The sequence below is a fragment of the Hippoglossus hippoglossus genome, chromosome 5, assembly GCF_009819705.1.
Source record: "Hippoglossus hippoglossus isolate fHipHip1 chromosome 5, fHipHip1.pri, whole genome shotgun sequence".
NCBI classification, from domain to species: Eukaryota; Metazoa; Chordata; class Actinopteri; order Pleuronectiformes; family Pleuronectidae; genus Hippoglossus; species Hippoglossus hippoglossus.
The window spans coordinates 1343106-1358878 of NC_047155.1; the positions used below are offsets into that span (position 1 = coordinate 1343106).

The 15773-nt window shown below is 43.6% G+C and overlaps 1 protein-coding gene across 5 annotated transcripts; it reads right to left on the reverse strand.

Moving 5' to 3' along the window:
* Positions 1-325: 325 nt before the first annotated feature.
* smpd4 (sphingomyelin phosphodiesterase 4) lies at positions 326-13612 on the reverse strand. 5 transcript variants are annotated; one of them, XM_034586691.1, is made up of 20 exons: positions 13496-13612; positions 13069-13157; positions 12430-12516; positions 10937-11073; positions 10758-10833; positions 10569-10677; positions 10167-10219; positions 9779-9930; positions 9335-9467; positions 9139-9210; positions 6187-6324; positions 4459-4613; positions 3954-4044; positions 3692-3789; positions 3451-3614; positions 2681-2886; positions 2333-2563; positions 2099-2230; positions 1854-1982; positions 326-1760 (listed from the first exon to the last, which is right to left on the reverse strand). In XM_034586691.1, the coding sequence occupies exons 2-20, from the start codon at positions 13105-13107 to the stop codon at positions 1440-1442; spliced, it is 2523 nt and encodes an 840-aa protein (XP_034442582.1). In that variant the 5' UTR covers positions 13108-13157; positions 13496-13612; the 3' UTR covers positions 326-1439. The 5 variants fall into 5 exon arrangements, with proteins under 5 accessions (XP_034442582.1, XP_034442584.1, XP_034442585.1 ...); XM_034586692.1 differs by having other exon boundaries at positions 1440-1760; positions 6235-6324; XM_034586693.1 differs by lacking the exon at positions 6187-6324 and having other exon boundaries at positions 13496-13611.
* Positions 13613-15773: the final 2161 nt, after the last annotated feature.

The following is a 15773-nucleotide window of genomic DNA, read 5'->3' on the forward strand; positions in this document are numbered from 1 at the left end:
ACTCTAAGCCTGACTAAAATAAAAAACTGAAAAGTAGTATATGAAATGACAAATGAGAACTATATTGCACAAGATCATGAATGTAATAGTGCACGTGTTAATTTAATACTGTAAATAGTAGAGGAAGCAATATTGACCTATAGCACATAATGAACGTGATATTGCACATGTTGAATTCATCTCTGCTGATTTTTACATTTCAAACTGTACATGAGACAAAGTATCTGCAATAATTACAGATGTTTAAATGTTTCTCCTCATTAGTTTGAGATTAAAAGATTGGTAAACATCCTATTATTGAATGAATTACACAACAAAACTAGAAACAAGTGCAAACAGTTTATTGAGCCTTTTGGACAAAAGGTATTTTGCTTTCACGGAGAAAAACAGTGAAGTCGAATCAATCTTCAAATGTTGAGAACTGCCTGTTTTCAGATGCATGTTGAAAAAGATAAAGCCGGGAGGTGACGCTGTGTTTGAGTGCAAAGTTCTCTCTTTACACATGAAGCACATTTTAAAAAACGGTGAAAAGCCAAAATAAAAACGTTGCCATTCATTGCAACAGGAATTCCTACACATCCTGATCAACTGTTATGTAACAGACTAACATCGTAAATTTCCTCTGTGACAAAAATAACCTTCATCATCAACTGAATTGAAAACCCATTGATCGTTTTATTTTCCGTAAATACAAAAAAGACATTTTCTTTTTCAAGATTCTCAAATATAAAACCTTGCTTCCTATCGGTTTTACTTTACCGTGAATTGAATATTTTGGGTTTTAACTGTAGACTGTGAATAACGATGGACGACATGACGCTGCCCTAAAGTCTCCCCCTGGTGGCTAGCTGCAGTAGGTCATAAACCCTGCCTCCACCATGTTATGACATGGGACTTAAAAAAAAAAAAAATCAAAGTAGACGTTAAATAAAGTGTTCATGTTTCTGATCAGGTGGTTTTAATAGATTTTTGATGATATAAAAACGGCCTGAGACGTCATGATTGACAGCTGAGACTAGTGATTTTTCGGCGGGACCTCACTTTGGAGGCTCCGTCCAACAGTCACTACTGCAGAATGTCATCGGCACAAAATGGCAGCGTTCCTATCAGAAATATTTGGCTTCATTTGTGGATAGTGGCAGGAAGTGGAGACGTGTCGTCCATCTGTATTTACAGTCTAGGTCTGAAACTGATGTTGGGTCAAATGAAAACTTTGAAGACTTTAGTTTGGCTTTAGGAAAGTGTAGAAGGTTTTCTGAATATACAGCTCAAACAATGAGTTAAGTAAACAACTGGCTGATTAATCGATGACGCACAAACAGGACCAGTCAACACTTAGTTCATTAGTTCTCACACATGTTTTACAACCATTACAAGATGGCGTTGATCGAAATTGTCAAGTGTGTGCGTTTTCTTCAGATGTGTAGAAACTCCTGGTCTCAGTGCGTTTTCAGTTTGTCTCCAAACAACGTCATGAAGAGTCCGTACAGGAAGCCCCCCGCAAGGATGATTAGCGTGCTGGACACGGGCCCGAATGACAGGAGCGCTCCGAACACATAGAGGAGCAACAGCAGCAGAATCGTCCTGTAGCTGGCCAGGGGGCGCAGGCTCAGCCTCGGCGGACGGTTCCTCTCCAGCGTCAGACGAGACACCGGGCTCTGGTTTGTCTTTGTGGTAGAATCGGGAATCGTCAGGTAGTGACAACCAAGGCGGCCCAGGAAGTCCGGCCGTGAGCAGAGCGCACTCATGTGTCCTCCGAACTGTGGGAGGACAGCAGGGGAAGAAAACACCTTAAAACAAACGCTTTTCAAACAAAAGCAGCTGTGATGACAGATGTTGCTGGAAGCACTGACCCTGTCATTGAGCAGAGAGGAGATCCTGTAAAACAGCCTGACCAGCAGGGCGTTCTCATAGCTCCTGATGGGCTGCAGCTCCGGGTCGCCTTGGTACTGAAGGTCAAACCTGCGCAGTCCATTTATGATCTGCAAAGAAACACACACACACATACACACAGACTCAGGGTTTCAGTCTTTGCTGCTGCACGCAGATCTTATCCACGATCTCCTCATGGACGTGCACAGTAATTTGAAGCACTGACCTGCCTCCGACCGAGGTCAGTGAGGATGAGTCCGTTCTCTCCCTGGATGCAGTCTGGCAGCTGCTTGCAGTTGCCGTCATCCTGAGAAGAACCCAGGTTTGAAATGAGCTGAGTCAGCTGCCCCTGGTTCAGCTACAAAACAAAGACACCTTCAGTCAGAAAGATTATTTTTCTTTATACGAGTAATCGGAAACAAAATGTTTATCATGCGGGAATAAAAGAGGAAAATCAGACCTTGAAGATCAGACACAGGTTCTCCAGAGCTCTGTCCAGGAACTCGTGGGTCTTTTTCAGACACTCGCCGCTCTCCTCTGACTCGGCTCCAGAGAAAGTGTTGTTGTGGTCAGAGGAGCTCAAACCAAACCAGGACAGGAAGGAGGAACTGGCTGCCACCTCGCTGGAGTGATCCGATATCCTCTTGGCCGTCTGTCTGGCTTGTGCAATCATCTGGATCAATTTCATGACCTGTGAAATGGACACTGGATTGAGATTTCGAGTGTTGGCCTCACACTGGAGTCAAACTGTTTGAACCCTCCGGATTAAAACACGTCGTTAAAATATAAAAAATGAAATAAAACTTACTGCTCCTCTGAGCTCGGTGCCAAACATCTGTTTGTACTGACAGTCCTGACCTTCCAAGGAATAGACGTGGCTCTTCACCCTGAACACCATGTCCGTCACCACCTTCTGCCGTGACGACAGGTAGCTGCCGCCCTGGCTCGGCGTCAGGTAGCCGCGGGGCTGACGGTGGTGGAGGACATGCTCAGGCTCCAGAAACAGCTGCTCACCTGGAGACAGACGCCTGGGTTAGTTTTTTTTCTAAATCTCATTTTATATTCCAGATATCAGAGTTTTAACTTGTATTAATGGTAAATCAGTGGAGTTGTAACACGTAGGTTTCCAACTGGAGAATTAATTACAACGATAATCCCTCAAGATGAGATGCTACAGGTGAAAAGGTTAAAGATTTAACTAATATTCAATTTTTTCATGATGAAACATTCCCAGTTGATTATTTACGGTTAAATGTTTTTCTTTTGATTTACCAGTTTCCTGAAATTGTATGTAAATGTATATTTTGGACTAGAGCCTGACGATTTATCATCTGGCTGATAAATATCTGCAGATATGAGTCTTTCAGACACATCAGTATTTGCTGGGTTGAACATTTGGAATTTACAGAAGAAACAATCCAGAAAAGATAGAAGTTTATGGTATAGAAGAAGCTGAAAAAGTGATGTGTTGTAAAAAAATATATATCTTGTTTGCTTTGAATGATGCTTGAAGATGTCAGATTATTTTCTCTCCACTGATAAAGAACGTTTTACAAAGACATGGTCACTCGTCCTGACCTTTCTGGATCATCTCTGCAAGGTTTGGCTGAGCGAAGACTTTGGCGACCCTGAAAACCATCAGTGCGTTTTTGGCGTTGACCAGATCCGTCCTCACGGTTCTGTTCAGAAAGACCTGGAAGAGCTTCGTGTACATGAGCAGGTTCTCCTGAGCAAACGACTCCCTGCAACACAGCAGAGTTAAACAGTCAGAACAACGTCGTCGCTCCAAGTGAGAACGGAAATAAAAACAATCAGTCACCATTTGTCAGGTACTGTTCTGTTTTGGTCCGGCTGAGGATTGATCTTCTCCCCGGTGTATCTCCACGGCTGAATGTAGCTCAGCCACGTCTCCAGCACCTGAACACAGGGTTGATCAGTTCTCTGAATTCACTCTTTCACCAGCAGCATTTTCTGTTAAAACTTACAGTTAAACTTATTGAAGTCCTGGATATGATGGTGAATTAATTACATGTTTAAGGGTTAGGGTTAGAAAGGGTTATAAAAATACACCACAAACATACGGCTCTGAAAGAGGCGTCCAGAGGCCAGTGACCGAAGCAGTGCTGAAGAAACAGGTAGAGTTTCTGTTGAACAAAACGCTGCACCACCACTCTGCAGGAGAGAGGGACATGAAACATGTGGTCAGCGAAGGAGTTTCAGAAACAGCTTTCAAGAATCTACAGAAACAACCGATGTTCTTTTGTGTCAGCAGGACTATGAAAATACTACAAAACGGATTTCCACAAAACATGGTGGAAGGATGGACAGGGACCAAAGAATAACCTAGGAAATGTTGGCACAGACTTTCTATTACAATGTGAGATAGGGCGCCGGGAAATAATTTGTGGATCTGGCTGAAAGAAATCTGACATTTAGAGTAATGATATTTATGAGTGTGTGTGTGATTTGGTTTGATTGAATTTAAGGGACCTTGGTGGAGGAATGAGCTGTACTAAGTGACAATCTAGCTCAACATGCGAACATGTCCAACAGCAGCATGTATGAGGAACGTGTAAAAAGTCGGACCTCTTGAACTCCTCCAGCGGGCTGGTGTGAGTGTGCGAGTGGACCGAGGGCGAAGACGACAGCTGCTCGGGCTTCAGGCTGTTGGAGAAGGCGTGCAGATGTTTCACCAGGAGACGCACGACCAGCACGTGCTCCTCTGTCGGGGTGAAGGGCTCCTGTAAAGACAACCAGTCAGCAAAGCGCTCCGCTGACACACGACACCCCGTTGTTGCAGCTCCCGCAGTCAATAGCAGCCAATCATTAAGGCGTCCCGGTCCAGAAGCAGCCAAACAATCACCAGCGGCTCGCAGCGCGTTCATTCTGTGATAGAGCGCAGGGGTCCCACACGGATCGAGTGACGATGACTGTGTGTGATTTCAGTTGCTTCCTTTTGGTTCTAAATGGGGAAAATAACTTCTGCTGATATTTAACAACAGATCTGTTTGTTTCATGTCAGCGTCTTTACAGAGTTTAAAGTCCAAATGATCGTTTTTAATTCTCACCTTTTGTACTCAGGACTACTTGGTCATGACATTTGTCTCTGGCTACATCCACACTACCACATTTCAGTTTAAAAACTCATCATTGTTAAAGTTGCGAAGAAATCCCTGCTCCTACTTTTCACCATCGCTGTATTTTCAGTAACTAAGCAACCAACTGCTGAGTAGACAATCTACTTGCTGTTTGCATCACATGACCAGGGTGCTTGACAGGTCACGTGACGGAATGGACGGGGATCATTTCTATTACAGATCCAAAAGGCTTGAGTGGACGGAGGTAATATTAAAACATATTAGCGTGGATGTAGCTTCTGTGGAGTAAAGACCATAATGAGCCCAAAAATAACAGCTTTGCTCAGTTCAGACTTACTTTACCAATTAATACTACGGCGATATATAATGAGAATATACAGGCTGTTTAATCATGAATTTGGAAATTGGGGTTTGCTAAAAAATAAACGGTGGGACCTCAACGCTCGATTACCTGCTCATAGCAAAGCTGCTCTGTCAAGCTGCTGCAATGTTTCTTCTTCTGGATAAACACAAACATTAACTCTGTTCTTTGTACATAAATTTAGAGGAACAAATAAAAATAATTACTTGATTATAAAATGATTTTAAGACTTGCATGTAAACTAAAAGATGATATTAATAACGTAGTAGTATCTTTTGCTTTACAAAGAGTCAATAGAAAGAAACAATCAACCTCATAAACATGTAGAGCCACAAAAGCACACCAGTGTAAAAAGCATGCCTTAAAAAACAAGCAGCAAAGGAAAACCACACCAGAGCCAATACAATTCTGCTCAAAGACTCCAAAAGCTTCATTCCAGGTTTTACTTTTCCTGTCAAGGATACTTCTCTGTCCAATTTCACAGTTTACTGAAATATGTTGTGTTTAAGGGTTCCCCGCAGCTCAAATCCTCATCGCTGGTTTCTGACACTGTGGGTGAGATCTTTGTTTCTCAAGCTCATTAAAATCTCTGAGTGAAAATGGGCCAAAACTATTTGATAAGGCTGAGTCGTCTTATCATTTCAGTATTTGGTGACAATATAGTGTACATCACAATTTACCAACCACTTTAACCTTTTATTTCATTTTTTCGTTTCATGCAAAAGTGACATATATAATGCAAACTAATCAGCTGTAACATCTGGAAGCATCAGGCTGGTGACAGGACTGGTCTCACAGTGATGGTCAGTAAAAGAGAAGTATCCTCGACTGTGACTTTAACTGACTGAGGTTTACCTCCAGGGGGCCCCAGAGGGGCGGGGACGAATGAAAAGGTAAAAGTACTTGGTAGGTGTGGAGGGTCCCAGAGCCTGGTGGGGCGTGGGGTTGGCACGGCATGCTGGACATACTGAGGCGGTACTGCAGCAGGGCCAGCTGTTCACCCGTAACCACCAGGGGGGGTAGAGGAGGATGAGGAAGAGGAGGGAAAGACAACGACAGAAGGTGGAGGAGGAGGAAGAGTGGAGAGAGAGGAAGGGGAGAAGTGACAATAAAGAAGGGTGAGGAAGAGGAGAAAGGGAAAAAGGAGGTGGCAGGACGAAGGTATAAACGTGAGAACAGGAGAAAGAGGAGGCAGCAAAAGAAAGGAAAGTGCAACCAGACAAACAATTGGCCAAAAACATTCAGGAGGAAAGTAGAAGAAACAGGGGAGGAGACAAACACAAATAAAATATTGACCGTGGAAACAAAACGCTGCAAATGCCGGGGCACGATGCAGAGACTTCTCCGACTCTCCAAACAAACACGGTCGCAGGGATGGGAATTATTTCACAAATTATTTAACTGGTGTGTTAAGAAAAAGGAAACAGTAGTAATTTTTTAAAACCTAATAAATCTAAATATTTCTGGGCTCTGCAGCAGAGCTATCGAGGAGGCTTGTGTGGAAATGTATTCCATCAAATGTGCTTGCTGGTGACAGAATAAGCCAAATAAAGAGGCTGAACCATAGACTGTAAGTAAATATGGACGATTGGTCGAGTGAATGTATCGACGGGACCTCGATACCACAGCTCTACTGCACAGGCTCCAAATTATCAATGGGTTAGGATTAGGCCTCAAAATGGCAAAGGTGGCAGCGTTCATGTGATATTTTAGCTCAATTTTGGTGCAGCGGGAGGAAGTGGAGACACAGCGTTGATCTGTCTTTACAGTCTATGGGCTGGACGAGCTCATCTGTGCTTCACATAAAAAGCGAGACCACAAGTCATGCAGATGTTTCTGTGTTTTACAACAAGCTAAAGTTAAATTGAGTTTCATATTCAAGCTTTTATAATTCCCATCCCTGATGTTTAACATCATAAACAGAGGGAACTCAGAACTGGAAGATTTTGTTTTTCATCATCACATACGATGAAGTGTCATATATTTCTGAAATGTTCTACTATGAGAAATTTAGATTAGGATTTCATAGCATCCAACAGTGAGCAGGTCTGACACATTACATCTAAAATGATTTGGCAAAAATCTTTCAATTCCAGTCCACTTGAAACAGGATGGACACAACAACACAGTGGTTAATACGTTTTAACAGGTGAGCATTTGACAAAAACATCTGTTTGTGATGCAGCTCATTGGTCGGTATGCTCACGGTTTCCTGTCCAGTCTCATGAAGCTGCAATGAAGCATTTGATTTGTTTTCCCAAATAAAATCTAGAGAAATCTGCAGTTTCCACAGTGTGTTCATATTATATAAAATATATAATTAGAAATAAAAATGAGTGTCAGCTCTGAAGTTCTCCACGACTTGAGATGACTTGAGATGTGTTTTTGAGTAGTAATTATGTAATCTACACAGCTGAGTGTAGAAGTATGTAATAGTATACAACTACAGGACCTAGTCATGCATGTATGTACGGTGCAGGTAAAAGGACCAAACACCAGCATTGAGTCTCAGTGCGAGTGGGTTTGATGTGTTAACAACCTGTGTACTAAACATTATACGATTAAATGGTCGTCATTCAAATGAAAGGTTTTGTACTTAAACAGGGAGGTGATTTCTGAGGATCTTTTAAACTGTGGATGCTTTAATGCTCCTCCACAAATCATCTTTATTTCATTTCCATTTTCTATGTAATACAATATCTTTCTTTCAATAAGGAACAGGACGCCCTTTGGTTTGTTGCTGGTTGGACTGACTGGTTTTTACTAAGACTGGTCTCAACTGCTATGTGAGTCTTTGTTAAGATCAGCCTTAAGAAATGGACAGAAGAGAACATAGACAGCCCTCTAACCTTAATATATGTTTAGTCTCTTTTGTCACTTGGCGTAAGACCAGTTGGTGCAACCGGCCTCAGGGCTGGAAGGACAAACTTAATTTCTGTACCTTGAGATCAAAAACTACCGCGACAGGCAGTAGTGATGAGTGTGCTGTAAGTCTCCTGCACTGAGGAGAGTCCGACTCTGCACTGTGAACCCTCTACAGTCCCACCATGTCCTGACTTTATGTTGTGTCTCACATGCATTCACACACAGAACAAAACACACACTTGTGAATCGTGACATGGACATGCAGCGTGTAAAGGACGTGAAAGAAAGCAAAAGCACTAATACTGGGAACACATGCCCAATCGCAAAGGCAGGGGTTTAACTCTTCTGCAACTATATTTACTAAAAACTCTATTAAAAAAAAAAAAAATGAGGGATTTAAAAACATTTTGAAATATAAACCAGACAATCAGATGCTTTGTTTTGATGTGTTCACACTGCAAGGAGCTCAGTACGAGTCACATCTTTGTTCTCCAAAGAAAATCACATGCTACTGTAAAACAAGCTGCTCATCATTGACGTGCTGTGTACCTTCTTCTGTTGTGGGTGAAATTGTCCTTCAGTAATAATAAAATACAAATTTTTTCGCAATTGTGGGGAGTTGATCTAAAATATGAAAACTGTAATTTTCTCTTTAACTAATGGACAACTTCACCCTATCAGGGTGTTTATTTTCAAACTCAGTTCATACACAGTCAAACAATTTCAGGGTCAGGTAACCTGGAGGCCGACCAACCACAGAGCCGCAGGCCAGAGCCGCCGTACCGCCCTGGGCTTGTTCCGACACAGAGATGGTGGAGATGGGAGGAAACAGGTGGAAGGGTTGTGGATAGCCAGTCCACAGCCAGCCGTGCCATGCTGCAGTACAGGGGAGGGAGGAAGGAGGGCAGGGAGGTGTCGGGGGACACATTTCTGTTCTCTTACCTTAACCTGAGGAGACTGAAGCTTCTGGTACATCTCCAATGAGTAGTGATGAAGCCAGACCTCTACAAACATCTGAGGTAGAGACACATTTTCATACTTAATGTAAAGCAACTCAATTAATCAGATCAATTAACAATCAAAGTCAGCAGCTGTACGTGTGAAACGCATTGACCCACAGCTCGATTCTGTCCCGTACCTGCAACAGTGTCTCTGACCTCCAGATTTCCTGAGCTGAGGGCTCTGCGTTCACTGAGGGCTGATGGAATATGTGATGTTTCAGGAGACTGGGGCTGTGGACGCCATAACCAGCGAAGGAAACGCTGGAAGATCTGTTGAATTTAAGGCAGAGGGAATTTTAAAAACTGACAGAATAAATTATCCATCAATATCCACTTCTTTTGTTAAATAAGGCAGATGAAAAAAGCCTCCTAATGATCAGGTGATCTGGCTGAAATCTTCAGGTAGACGCGACTCAAGCTGCTTTCAGACACGCACTGAACTCCGCAGTTCCTATTTTCTCCAGAGGACACGACACAGTCAGAGCTTTGTTTTCTCTCCTCATCGCTCGGAGCACAACAGAATTAATACAGAGGACACTGTTGCTCAGGTGTTTGGTTCGGAGGGTTGTTGGTGTAAATACCTTGGTGAAGGTGCAGTGACAGAACCTCTGGAGTCGGAGAAAGGAGACGGAGGCACCGTTCCTTCACTGGGGAGGAAATATTTCAGGTAAGTGTCCACCAGCACGAAGTAGGCACTGTCTGTGGAGCTTCCATGTTGGCCTTGAGGGTAGCTCTGAAGATAAAGAACAGTTTAGTTTTTCCTTGTGAGGATCAATATGATCATGATCATTCAAGGAGTAGTCATAACATTATCACTGAAAGGTTTCCATGTGAAGCTTAAAAGACGTCAAGTTAAAAATCTTTGTGCCCAGGTTTAATCCCACGATCCATCGTTAATTGTTCATTTATCTCGTTAACATGCCACATAAGTCAAACTCAAAAAGAATAGCCGCACTCTGGCAGACTCACCTTTGGCGCGATGAGACAGTAGGCAAAGTTAAACATGAAAAATTCAAAGGGATCTGCAGAAAGTTAAGGATTAAGCAATTGATTGAGGCATCAATTTAGTTTATTGATTAATAATTTCAAGCAAAAGTTAAAAAAAAGAAGTTTTACATTCTCTTACAGCTTCTCCCACTGAAGGATTTGCTGCTTGTCTTTGTCACATATGTTCTTAAACTGAACAACTGTAGGATTAAGACTGAAGCTCAGAAAAAACTATTTTAAGACATTGGTTCCAGCCCAGGGAAGTTGTGATAGGCATTTTTATACATTTTACTACTTAAAAAAAAAAAAAAAGGCTTGACTTGTCATGGTCTTCACTAATTCCACAGAGAAAACTCTGAGTCTGGTGTGTGTTGTGAAGGATACTGAGGGCGAGGTTCAGGCTCAGCAGACCGGACAGGGGGAACTGCAGCTTGTTGTGAAACAGTGGACAGTCGGGGAGGACTCCTTCCTGGATACAGGCCTTCACAGGACCCTTCATGAAACAGGACAATTAAGTAAATATGGTTGACAATATTCATTAAGCTGTAAAACACAGGACAGAAATGTTCTTACCGGGAGATAATTGACGGGTATTTCATATTTGTACTCTTCTGCTTGAAGTTTGTACACAAGTTTCATCATCGGCCCACTGACAAGAAAATTTGAAAAAAAAAAGAACGACGTTTTTGACTTGATTCTTCAAATGTACAATAAATAAACTTGGCTAATGGGTACACAGACAACCCGACTACCTGGGGTTTAGAAAATCCATAACAATGTGGTACTCGTTGCTTCTCGAGTGCAGGAGTCGCAGGTTCCAGCCGGCGATGATGCCGTCCAGGGTCCCAAACACACACTCCACCAGCCAGGGGAATATCAGGTGCAGCTCCTGAGAGGAAACACACACGACGCAGATACAACGGAATCAGACACAAGATATTTTAAAACCGATCAACTGATGAACAGACAAATCCGAAAAAGCTGTGGATAATACATTTGATAACTTGAGTAAGCAGGTCCATCGCAACCTACTATCAGTGTTTCACCATATTCTGTGACACGAAGCAGCAAAACATTAAACAGTACACACACACACGCAGGGAAACCCTCAGTTTAGTCAGCTGATATCTGTGAAATTATAAAAGTGCTATTATATTATATATATAATATATTATATTTCCACTGTGTTATTAACTCTGCTGCATCGCCACCCAGCAGTGAGCAAACAGGGTTCGCAGAGCAGCTGTGACAAGCCTTCAGCACAGCACAAATATAGGCTCATAACAAAGTAAAGGATTTTTAAAATGACAAATTGGACTTGAAAACAAAACAACAAAGAGCAGAAATCCAACATATCAGTAAACATCACACTCACTCACACACACACCCTTTGTGTCATTCACTGAAAACCCCAACAGCTGCCCTCAATCCGAACTTCAACTGTTCCACAGTAACACTCTCACATACCAAGAGGAACAAGTCGGTGCTCTTTTTGTGTCTCGAATAGAGAAGAGTTCGAACAGTTCAGTTATCTGCATCTTTTAACTTAGATTTCCGTGAATCTCTTTCAAATCACAACACAAAGTAAAGAAGAGAGGAACCTTGAACTCGGAGTGAAAGCCGGGTGACGGTGACAGCAGCTGTCTCCTCTAAATGTTAGAAAGGTCACCTCAGCTCGGCTCCCTCCAGTAAGACACTAAACCGCCAAGTTGTCTGCAACAAAGGAATCCTGTGACGGCCCTTTACAAACACTTGGGCCAATAAGCTACAGAAATGGCACAGCAGTGTCCATACGCTGGTTCATACCGTACCCTACAAGACTGCGGCTGTTTGTATTGTGGTCTTGGAATTGTCCCACTCCCACGAAATATAACCACAAAAGATGCAAATCTGTAAACATAACAGTGGATTATTTCCTCACATGTAACGCTTTACCACCAACAAGGAGGTTTTCGTTGTTTGTTTGTCTGTCAGTAGGATTATGCAGAAATTACCGTACCAATTTTCTTGAGATTTGGTAGAAGGGTTTCCACTTTCTTTAGCATTGAGAGATGGGGCGTCTCACCTTGGCGGAGGTATGCTCTCTCTGAGCACTCCTCTACTTTACTGTGTGGAGAACATTTGCTCGTATCCACTTCATCTTATCATCTCACAGGCCAAAGGCAGATTGATCTCGGCAAACAACAATCCACAACCAATACATCAGGGTGCAAAACACGAGACTGTGGTAGAGTAGACGTCTCACCTTTGCGGGATATTCATCAATGATCTTCACCAGGTCTTGGCATCGCTGGAGCAGAGGTTTGGTGGTCGCATCGGCTTTGAGGTTTGCCTGGAGCAACAACACAGAAAACAACAGAGCACGAGTTCGTTCAGCCACAGATTCATCCAGTCACGTGGCTCTAAGAAAGACTGCAGCAAATACTGCCTTATTACAAACAAAATATATATACATTGCACATTTATAAAAACAGCCTAATAATGAACGTTGCATTTCCTTTTTATATTATTTATTCTAGATCCTGTTTCTATTCTAAGTTTTGATTCTTACAATATTTGTTACTTGCTCTGCTGTGTCGATTTTTCTCAATCTCCACCACATGATCTCATTTTGGCTTAATTTTCCTCAGGGAAAATTACAACGTGCTTGTAATAAACTGACTGAAGAATAAAAAATATAGGGAACTATTTGATCATTATCACGATGTTAGTCTCCTACGACGTGTTCGAGGTTTTGAGACAGGTCCTTGCTCCTGAGTGAAGAACGTGGTTTGAGACTCTTCCCAAGCAGAGAAGGACCAACACCTGATGAAGGAGCGAGATCCACACACCAGACAAGTGCGTTGATGGGGATCTGCTGTAGTGGGAAGCTTGTATGACTCACCAGTAGGAAACTGGGCGGCTGCAGGGTGGGAGCAGCCATGGAGGAGCCTCGCGTTTCCTCTCGTCTAAGTCCCGTCCCCTCCGAGCTGCCTGTGGGGAAACACAAACACAACTTTACGATTGTGTCTTCGGGAGCCTCCTCGCGCTGCTCGGGTGTAACCCCCCCCCCCCGGAGACAGACACGAGCGGCCGGGTTGTTGTTCACACGGTTAGTCTGACCTCAGCGGTTCCTCCGGACTGGAAAACCTCCAGAGACACAAGCAACCATGAGAGTTAGCGCGAGCGGGCTAGCTAGCGACGAGCTAACGGACTTAGCTCCCGAGCACAGACGCAAGCAACCCGGGACATTTTAACACGAGTCCCGAAGAAACATCCAGGTCCGCCCCCCCAGTGAAGCTCTTTCACACCCGCCGCTGACAGAAACTCAAATTATCCTCCAGTTTACCGACGAACCGCGTTTCCGTCCATGAGCGTCGTTCAAATCTGACGCAGGCGGTCGCGCTTCTTCTTCTGCGTGTGTCAGTTCACGTTACTGCGCGTTGCCGCCGCCTACCGGAGCCTGGAGTCACTCAACGCGCACTGAGCTGCAGGCTGTTCTCACCATGGACTGTGTATAGAAAATAATGAATATATAGATATTCATATGGATGGGATACATATAAATGTAACTATTCTCATCCAGGTTTCATAGGAAATGCTACGAAAAGTGAAGCACTAGAATTTGTATGTATTCCACGTAATCGTGAGTCAGGAGGCGGGGGACACGTGATCTATGCGCTTTATGGAACATTTTATATTTTCATCATGAAATTGTGTTTTTAATCCTATTTGTAGCAGAAAATGTGCTTTTTATTTTCATAGTCGTTCAGATGGTGTGTACGATCTTTAGGTTGTTAGTTTTTGTTTAGTTTAGACGTTTATCGGACTTCTATTGTTGTGATGGTTGTTGCTATGGACGCTTCCCTCGCTGCCCACTGACCAATCTACTCCTTTGAACCATGACATCACGTCTTGGAGGATCCGTAGAGCTGGTGTGGACTGTTAGAGTCTCTGAGGAGGACCAGGGTCTTCAGAGACCCACAACATCCTTTGAGCTCCTCTGATGAGTTTCTGAAAGATCCAGATTCTCCTCAGAGGATAAACCTTTGTCAGTTGCTGGAGCCGAACAGAACCAACCTGACCTGTTGGAGCAAAGTGCTCACAGAACCACAGACTGTCTGCATCTGCTTCACTTACTGACACCGATGTACTGGGTGTGTTAGAGGAGGATAACTACACATAGTGTAATACTGTTATCCTTTAAGTTGCTTTATCCCATGTAATTAACTATGTAATAGGTTCAGAGTCAGTGTGTGTCCTCAGAGACAGTGAGTCAGTGAGTCAGTGAGTCAGTGTGTGTCCTCAGAGTCAGTGAGTCAGTGAGTCAGTGTGTGTCCTCAGAGTCAGTGAGTCAGTGAGTCAGTGTGTGTCCTCAGAGACAGTGAGTCAGTGAGACAGTGTGTGTCCTCAGAGTCAGTGAGTCAGTGAGACAGTGTGTGTCCTCAGAGTCAGTGAGACAGTGTGTGTCCTCAGAGACAGTGAGACAGTGTGTGTCCTCAGAGACAGTGAGACAGTGTGTGTCCTCAGAGACAGTGAGTCAGTGAGACAGTGTGTGTCCTCAGAGACAGTGAGACAGTGTGTGTCCTCAGAGACAGTGAGACAGTGTGTCCTCAGTCAGTGAGACAGTGTGTGTCCTCAGAGACAGTGAGTCAGTGAGACAGTGTGTCCTCAGAGACAGTGAGACAGTGTGTGTCCTCAGAGACAGTGAGTCAGTGAGACAGTGTGTGTCCTCAGAGTCAGTGAGACAGTGTGTGTCCTCAGAGTCAGTGAGACAGTGTGTGTCCTCAGAGACAGTGAGTCAGTGAGACAGTGTGTGTCCTCAGAGTCAGTGAGACAGTGTGTCCTCAGAGACAGTGAGACAGTGTGTGTCCTCAGAGACAGTGAGTCAGTGAGACAGTGTGTGTCCTCAGAGTCAGTGAGACAGTGTGTATCCTCAGAGACAGTGAGACAGTGTGTGTCCTCAGAGTCAGTGTGTGTCCTCAGAGACAGTGAGTCAGTGAGACAGTGTGTCCTCAGAGACAGTGAGACAGTGTGTGTCCTCAGAGACAGTGAGACAGTGTGTATCCTCAGAGTCAGTGAGACTGTGTGTGTCCTCAGAGACAGTGAGACAGTGTGTGTCTTCCACTCGTCTTGTTAGTAAACAACAGATTCAGATCTCGTGGCCTCGAGTTATTTATCTCGTTCACACGTTATTATGTCGTGGTCACGTAATATATTTTTACCAAATGCCACCAGGGGGCGCTGTAACTTACACATTGACACGATCCCAGATGTTTCACCAGCTGTTCTTCCTGCATTTAGCAGCTGTGACTGAGTTTCTTTTATTCTGGATCATGTGTTTGTTCTCCTCTGGTTTTTATTATAGAACAGTTTGATCCTGGTTGTGAAATATGAGGCTCTGCTGTCAGTCAAACTGTCCATGTCTGTGATTGGTCACACACACTAGACCCCGCCCCTTTTATGTGCACGCTCAGATCTCGATGAGGAAAACCTGAGTTAACTTAACGAGTTGATAACCAGCGTCATGTGACCACTTAGCCTGACTGTGTCTGTCAGGTTCAGTTGAGCTGGATCTCAGAAAGATCTCCTGGACATGTTGAAGTGTCT